General features: G+C 43.0%; 1 protein-coding gene across 5 annotated transcripts in view; it reads right to left on the reverse strand.

The window, feature by feature from the left end:
• The window catches only part of TERF2 (telomeric repeat binding factor 2), a 31,494-nt gene extending 23,284 nt beyond the window's left edge, over positions 1 to 8,210 (reverse strand). For 2 of the 5 annotated variants that reach the window (XM_054668458.2, XM_054668459.2), the window contains exons 1-3: positions 7,795 to 8,194; positions 7,593 to 7,688; positions 6,783 to 6,913 (exon numbers count right to left, since the gene is read on the reverse strand). In XM_054668458.2, the coding sequence (XP_054524433.1) occupies positions 6,783 to 6,913; positions 7,593 to 7,688; positions 7,795 to 8,173 (606 nt within the window). In that variant the 5' untranslated portion in view covers positions 8,174 to 8,194. Of the gene's footprint in view, positions 1 to 6,782; positions 6,914 to 7,592; positions 7,689 to 7,794 lie in introns of all 5 variants that reach the window. The other 3 variants (XM_016930077.3, XM_016930081.4, XM_054668457.2) reach the window with 3 other exon arrangements.
• Positions 8,211 to 8,707: the final 497 nt, after the last annotated feature.

An 8,707-nucleotide genomic window follows, 5' to 3' on the forward strand; every position in this document is an offset into this window, starting at 1 on the left:
TGTATGACTGATTTTTGTGTTGATCTTGCTAAACTTACAGGATTTTTTTTTTGTATACTTCATGAGATTTCTACATAGTCCTGCCATCTGCAAAAAGAAGTAATTTTATTATTTCCTCTCCATTCTGTATGCTTTTTCCCCCTTGCCTTATTGCACTGGTTAGGTCTTCCGGTATGATGTTGAATACAAGTGGTGAGCATTCCAATTTTTACCATTAAGAATGTTAGCTGTGGGCTTTTTGTAGACACCTTTTATCAGGTTGAGGAAGTTCCCTTCATTCCTAGTTTGCTGAGTGTTTTTATCATGAACTAATGTTGAATTCTGTGAATTTCAGCATCAATTTATATGATCATATGGTTTTTCTCTTAATATGGTGGACTACACTGATTGATTTTCAAATACTGAAGCAGCCTTGCATTCCTGGACTTTGGTTTCCCCACTCTGTCACACACTAACTGCATCTGCACCCAGGGCCAAGCAGCAGGACAGACAGTGGAAGGCTATGGGATTTGTTCCATGTTCTGGGGATCACAGCTCCTTTGGTGAGAAAAAGAGTTTTCCTCCTTCAGTTTTAGATGTCTGCCCCGTTGCCACTGTCACTGCTAGGCAGCTGCTGCCACCAGGATAGTATTGCCTGGGGGCCAGGGCAAGAAAGAAGCGAAAAAAGAGAAAAAACTGGGATTTCTTTCACCATCTCTGACCCTTGAGAGATCCTTCCTTGCTCCTCAGACCAGAAAGAGAAAGCTTCTCTTGGTGCTCTTTCTGTTCACACCTGGAGTGCACTTCCAGGTTTCAGGCTGCCTTTGAGTCTGGGCTGGGTGACACCAGAGAAGGAAAAAATGGTAAACTATTCATCAATGGTTTGGTGGAACTTCAAATTCTGGTCTCCTTCCCTATATGCCTATTTCCAGATAGAATCCTCAGATAGCTACTCCATGCATTCTGTCCAAGACTTATAATTACATTAAGAGGGAGAGACAGAAGAGAGTATGTTTACTCTATGTTCTCCAGAATTGGAACACATATCCTTCTATATTTAATGTGTGAAGCAAGAAAGGAAATATGAATGCTTTCAAATTGAAATGAAGAAGTCTGCTTCAAAGGTTGTGCTATGAGCTTATCTTTTAAAACTATGTATTAATTTCCTGTGGGGGGGAAAAAATTAAAAAGATGAATCACTGCTTTTTCACTTGGCAGTTCCCAGAAGTAAGTATAGTTTCTTCTCTTACGTATTTGTTAAGGTTTCTAGGGTATAAGCAGTATCAATGGTCTCTGAATAAGTTAAATAAAAGGGAAATTCCAAGCACAGATTTTCAAAATAGGTAAGGTAGGTTTATGTTGGGAAGAAATGCCAGAAAGCACATTTATTAACAAAGGAAGAAAAGAAGACCAAACTCACAGAACTGAAGAATAAAGAAGCAGATGCAAAAAGAAGCAAGGCTGTTCTGGGAAGTAGCAATGTTTAAAAAGCCTCAACAAATATTTTTGTTTCAAATGTAAAGTTCTAACAGAGTGTATCTGATATACAAGCACCCCAAATGGGGTAAGGCCCTCAAAGAACATCAAGCTGCTGTTGCCAAAGCTGCAGGGGACAATGCCGCATAGTAAAAAGCAACATATAAATGCTTCAAGGACATGCTATACGTGTTGCTACCCCTTGTTCTCTAAAGAAACCTAACAGATCAATCTCTCCTTTAGTTATGAGGAGAAAACAAATATAGTCTTGATATAATTAACAGCTTGCAGAAGCAGGTCTCAAATTTTTGGTCTCAGGATTCTTTTATATTCTTCTTAAAACGTTAATGCAGACCCTCAAAGAGCTTTCTGTTTATGTAGGTTATATTTGTTGATATTCACTGTATTAGAAACATAAATCAGAAAATTTTAAATATTTATTAATTCATTAGAAAATAACAATAAACTCATTACAAGGTAACATAAATAACATCTTTATGAAAAATTACGGCATTTACTAAGATAAAAGTTTAATGAGAAGGGTGACATTTGTTTTTCATTTTGAAAATCTCTTTAATATCTGGTTTAATATAGAAGATAGCTGGATTCTCATAACTGCTTCTGTATTTAATCTGCTGTGATGTGTTATTTTGGTAGAGTGGGGTTTTTTTTGAGACAGAGTTTTGCTCTGTCACCCAGGCTGGAGTGCAGTGATGTGATCTCAGCTCACTACAGCCTCCTCGCCTCTTGGGTTCAAGCGATTCTCATGCCTCAGCCTCCCAAGTAGCTGGGATTACAGGCTCGTGCCACACACCCGGCTAATTTTTGTATTTTTGGTAGAGACAGGGTTTCACCATATTGGCCAGCCTAGTCTCAAACTTCTGACCTCAAGTGATCCACCCGTCAGCCTCCCAAAGTGCTGAGATTACAGGTGTGAGCCACCATGCCCTACCCTTGGTTAAGGCATTTTTAAAAATCTGGCTTTATACACATACGAAGCTGAAAATGGAGGAGTATTTTAATAGCTTTTTCAGAAAACTGTGGCTATTCTTGTTTGATTCTACATGAAACTGCAGTAAGTAAACTTTTCTTAATCTGTCACATTAAAATCCATCAGTCAGCTGGGCGCAGTGGCTCACTCCTGTAATCCCAGCACTTTGGGAGGCCAAGGCAGGTAGATCATGAGGTCAGGAGTGCAAGACCAGCCTGGCCAAGATGGTGAAACCCATTTCAATAATAATACAAAAATTAGCCAGGGGTGGTGGTGGGCGCCTGTAATAACAGCTACTTGGGAAGCTGAGGCGTAGAACTGCTTGAACCCAGGAGGTGGAGCTTGCAGTGAGCCGAGATCACGCCACTATACTCCAGCCTGGGCGACAGAGAGAGACTACGTCTAAAAAAAAAAAAAAAAAAAAAAATCCATCAGTCTATCTTGTAGTTTAAATAGATCTTTCATCCATGGATGACTTCATAACATCATGCATTGGTCATCTGGAAAATACTGGTTCACTGAGTTATGAAGATCTTCAAATGTTGGCACATTCATTAATTTTTTTTTTTTTTTTTTTTTTTTCTGAGATGGAGTCTCACTGTTTCCCAGGCTGGAGTGCAGTGGTGTGATCTCGGCTCACGGCAACCTCCTCCTCCCGGGTTCAAGCAATTCTCCTGCCTCAGTCTCCCGAGTAGCTGGGATTACAGGTGCCCACCACCACGCCTGGCTAATTTTTTTTGTATTTTTAGTAGAGACGAGGTTTCACTATGTTGGCCAGGCTGGTCTCAAACTCCTGACCTCAGGTGATCTACCTGCCTTGGCCTCCCAAAGTGCTGGGATTACAGGCGTGAGCCACCGCGCCCAGCCTAAAAAATATTTTTTAAATGTCAGTTGTTAATATTACCAATCTTCAGAAAAGACTAAGTATTGGGAAGCCATCAAGCACATGAATACAAGTTTTCCAAAATTCTGTTTTTCACTAGAAAGCTTAAACTTTATCACTGGCAACAAATACTGTCACTTGTTTTATGTGACAGGTTTGCTTTACTCATTCTCAAGAAAATGACTGCCAAATACCCAAGTGTGAACAACTGTAATTTGTCAGTTGTTCTTTCAGGTAAAATAGTATTCCATAAAAAAGCAGCTAGTTCAGCATGCAACTCTAATAATAACACAAGTGCTTTTCCTGGTAACCATCATGTTTTGGTATGCAGCAGAAACATTTCAGTCATACTTCCTCTTTTTTTTTTCTTTTTTGACAGGGTCTTCACTCTGTCGTCCAGGCTCGAGTACAGAGGTATGATATCAGCTTACTGCAACCTCCACCTCCCAGGCTCAGGTGATCCTTCTGCCTCAGCCTCCCAAGTAGCTGACACCACAGGTGCACACCACCACACCCAGCTAATTTTTTGTATTTTTGTAGAGACAGGGTTTCACTATGTTACCCAGGCTGGTCTGGAACTCCTAGGCTCAAGCGATCCACTCACGTCAGCCTCCCAAAGTGCTAGGATTACAGGTATGAACTACTGCACCTGGCCCATACTTTCTATTTCAACACACAAAATCCTGAAAAGATGTTTACTCAAGGCTCTAGAGTTAATAAAATTCATCCAGTTTTTGCTGCTTTACCAAAGACATTCTTTTTTAAATTTTTTTTTAATGGGAGTTCTGGGCTTTTAAACAACTGTGACTAACATTCTTAATTAAAATTGGTAGTTTTAAAAAAAATTGTGGCAGTGAAGAATACAATGACTACTAGTACAATTACTACCATCTTGATCACGCTAAGGAATCACCCATTTTACTCATCCTTGCTTTTGTACCATCAATGCAAATGCCAATGCATTGAAAAAGTCAAATAATGTTTTGGTTTTGCTTATGAAAACAGTTTTGACCTCATGGCTTCTCTGAAAGGGTCCTGGGGACCTCCAGAGATCCCTAGACCATGCACTGAGGGTTCTAACTTAACAAATAACTTACTTGATAAACTTTCCGAAAGATTCAATATACTTTTAAATAAATTGTTTTGGCACTTTACAAAGCTTAAATGCATGAACAAGGCTCACTGAACCTAGGCGTCTGTAGAATTTTCCCGATCATTAACAGATTCCGTGACTGTAAATGAGAAACTTTTACAAAGTAAATTGAAGAGATGGATGAAATAATATCATTTAACAACTAGGAGATCAAGGTAATTGTGGTTGCCAACCTCAAAGGCAGCCCCCAATGCACCTCACCTCTTGCGGAGTCCCATTCACACTCTACCAGAGTGAGTCTAGTCTGTATGGCCAAGAGCATATGGCGGAAGTGATAATGTGTCACTTCCAAGATTAGACTATACAAGAATGAGACTTCTGCCTTGGGTTCTTGCTCTCTTGCATGATTTGCTGTAGGAAAACAAAGCTGCCATGTTGCAAGCAGCCTTATCTGTGAAGAGGCCAGGAGCTGAAGTGTCCAGCCAACAGCCAGTAGGAAAGTGAGTCTTGTTAACAACTATGTGAGTAGGGAAGCAGTTGAGTCTTGAAATGACTGCAAACCTAGCTGACAGCTTGACTGTAACCTCATGAGAAACCCTGAGCCAGAATCACTAATAGACTCCTGATCCTCGGAAATTGAAAGATAATATTAACTGTTTTGAGCTGCTTATTCTTGGAGTAACTTGTTACACTGCAGTAACAATAAGCATAAGATCTAGTACCTGGTGGAGACTGGAAAAGCAGAACAGAGTCAACGTAAGAAAATGGCTACTTTGAGAGCTTAGATTTTTCTAATAGATTTTTCCTAATGAACCACCCAAATAAGGAGCTCTACGAGCCTAAATAATAATAATAAATACGCAGCTGAAAGATGAAAGCCCACAAAGACTCTTCCAGAAGAGGGGCCAGATGGCAAATCTATAGCCTTGTGTTCTAAAGGAGTTGCTACAGGTTGAGCATCCTAAATCTGAAAATCCAAAATCTGAAATGCTCCAATGAGCATTTCCTTTGAGTGCCATGTTGGCACTCAAAAAGTTTCAGATTTGAGGGCATTTGGGATTTCAGATTTTTGGATTTGGGATGCTCAAACTAAATTTAATGCAAATATTCCAAAATCTGAAATCCAAAATGCTTCTGTTCCCAAGTATTTTGGATAAGGGATACTCAATGTGTACTTAATAGAAGTTAAATGAATTATTCTAAACTGGTACCCATTCAAAAGATCCTTAACAGTTCTGAAAGTAGGCATGAATTTCTCCTCCCTTGATAATGTCTTTTCTGGCATATGCCTCCCCTCAACCTAAACCTGATTTTCCTATACTAAAAATGTACTCTTGAAATTATTCTTCCTTGGAAATGACTAATATTTAAGCATTTTTTTACAAGACCAAAAGTAGTATCTGCCCAAGGTCCTTAATTAAATAAATAAAATATGTGCACCTCATGCACACTAGTTGTTTTTTAATAGGGTACCCAAGTACAATGTACACAGCCGAGAGACAGGTTTTCCTTGCGAAGCAAGGTTTTTCTTTCTACCCCACCCCCATCTTTGGGATCCCATCCTTTTAGGGGTGCTCTTTTCTTAACCATTTCCCTATTTTCTACCACCAGGGCAATGCTTAGCTGATGTTTTCCATCTTCACCTCTGCATCTGCTTCCACACCCCCCAGCCTTGGTTTTGGGGGAAGAAAAATCTTTTTCTAACTGGTTCCCACAGCCACTTCTATGTTTTAAATTAAAATAATTTCTACTGTTTGAAGCTACCTGAGCCACAACACAGTGACAATCCCAAATTCCTAGACACTCCATTAGCTTTCTTCTTCAATTCAAGAACACTGCCTGTGCCGGATTTCTATCATTCTTCTACCATTACTATTTTGCTAGCTGGCTCATTATCCCAGCACCTCTGATTCTAATCTATCTGTTCAAAAGGGATATTCTCTATGCCCCTCTTTCTGCAGACAGAAAGAACTCAAAGTCAGTACCACATTTTCCAAAGCCCCAGTTTATCTCCTTGGTTTATTATAAACAAGGGTGACCAAACCCTAGGCCAGAGTTACTTAAGGCCCTTGTAGAGTGCTCCCGAATGGTGCAGTAACCTCCAAAATGTCAGAGCTTCAATGCCAAAGCCACAAGGAAGACCACCCAAATCACAAAAACTGAGCAACTGCCGTTACTTCCCAAGCCTGGGTGGGAAAGGAGACACCTGAAGAGATAACGTCTGTGTGTGCGCTTTCTTGCTTGCTCAATCTCTCCCCATTGCTGTTTTCCTCTGCCCCACACAGTAAAGAGTAAGTGCTGTATCCTCAAAGACCCTTGATTTTTGGTCAAAGAAAAAAGATATAAAAATAGAGCCTTACAGCTTCCTTGACCAGTTTTCTACTGGATTCGACCACTGCTTCTGTCAGTGTAAATTCCGTTTTAATCATCTCCAGCACATTGATAGCTGATTCCAGTGGTGTGAGCTCAGCCTCCATATCAAAGGAACAGTCTAGGACAAAGCACAGTTTTCATTTTAAGCTCTTTTCTAAGGGTAAAAAAGTTATGTCCAAAAGTTATATATATATATTTATGGAAATGGAGCATGCAAATATGGTAAGATTTGCATTTAATTTTTTGACATATTTGCTACAGGTTGACATACACGATAAGGGTCCAAATTCAAATCAATGAATTTAACGTGACCATTTTTTAACACCTGTCAAGACAGGCAAAAAAATTATTTTTAAATACATGCATTTGCCTCTCAAATTCAGAATATACCCATCCTCCTCAGATACGAGTGGCAAGAAACTGACAACAGCTAAATAGCTTTCAAGTTAAATTCAGAGGGGAAAAATGTCAGAGTACTTCCACTCTGAAAAACTCTCTACCATGGGGGAAAAAAGATGTCCATATGAACATAACTCACTTCAGATAGGAGCAAAGTTGGGGTGAGCAATTAACAGGTGGGAGAAGATTTTTAAAAAACACAGAAAAGCAGCCAAGACAACCTTAACCGGAGAAAACTAGAGCCAGTCGAGCCAGAAAACAGACCCACCGTAGAATGAAAAAGACCACTCTGATGGAAACTATCGCACTTTAACCTGGAATCCTTCAGTTCTAGATATAAGTTTTAAAACAAAACCCTACGCAAGTAAGCCCAGAGAAGAACACAAAAATAGCCATACCTAAATTTTCCCCTTCTTCAATGCGCGACAGACACTGCATAACCCGCAGCAATCGGGACACGGTATGCTCCTTCCCCAAGGGCCTGACAAGCAAAGCTGGGAGAGAAGACATCGTTGGCTGGGCGACCCCCAGTCCCGACTCCCGGTCCCCCGGACCCCCTTCCCCAGCGCTCCAACCCCCTTCCCCCGGCCCGGCCCTCACCCTGCATGATGTCCCGGATCTGTCTGAAGTCCCCGTACCGGCTACCCCGAAAGGCCCGCAGCGCCTCGTGGAAGTAGAACTTGAGCACCCAGCGATTGACTGCCTCTTCCAGCCGTGCCTCCCCCGCGCCGCGCTCCGCCGGGCCCCCCAGCCCCGGCTCGTGGCGCCCCCGCCGGGCCCGCCCGCTACTGCGGGACGCCCGCCTGCCAGCTGCCCGCCCGCTGCCGTCGCTACTCCCGCCTCCTCCCGCCATCGTGTCCGATCGCCGCGCGCCCTCCCCGCCCTCCCGGCCGGGCCGCTTCCTCGGCTGTGACGCCGCTGGGTCACGCACGACGCCCGGGCCGGAAGCGGGGCCCGCCGTCCCGGCTCCCGCGGCCATGATAGAAACAGCGTTCCGAGCCGCCCGCGGGCTTCTGGGAGGGAAAGGACCGGAGGGCCCGGCCCCCTTCTCAGACGCCGTAGTTCCCGATGTGCCGGCCGCAATGCCTCCTGGGGCTTGAAGTCCACGCCGCCCAGGCCGGTGAACCCGGCGGGGTTTGCAGTCAACTTCGCTCCGAATTTACAGAAAACAGCTACTATGCTAGGGACGCGGAACAGTGTATTAGAGACTGAAAAACAGGCCGGGATCGGTGGCTCAACGCCTGTAATCCCAGCACTTTGGGAGGCTGAGGCGGGTGGATCACCTGAGGTCGGGAGTTCGAGACCAGCCTGACCAACATGGAGAAACCCCATCTCTACTAAAAATACAAAATTAGCCGGACGTGGTGGCGCATGCCTGTAATCCTAGCTACTCGGGATGCTGAGGCAGGAGACTCGCTTGAACCCGGGAGCGGAGGTTGCGGTGAGCCGAGATCGCGCTATTGCACTCTAGCCTGGGCAACAAGAGCGAAACTCCGTCTCAAAAAAAAGAAAA

This window comes from Pan troglodytes, chromosome 18 (assembly GCF_028858775.2).
Source record: "Pan troglodytes isolate AG18354 chromosome 18, NHGRI_mPanTro3-v2.0_pri, whole genome shotgun sequence".
Lineage (NCBI taxonomy): Eukaryota > Metazoa > Chordata > Mammalia > Primates > Hominidae > Pan > Pan troglodytes.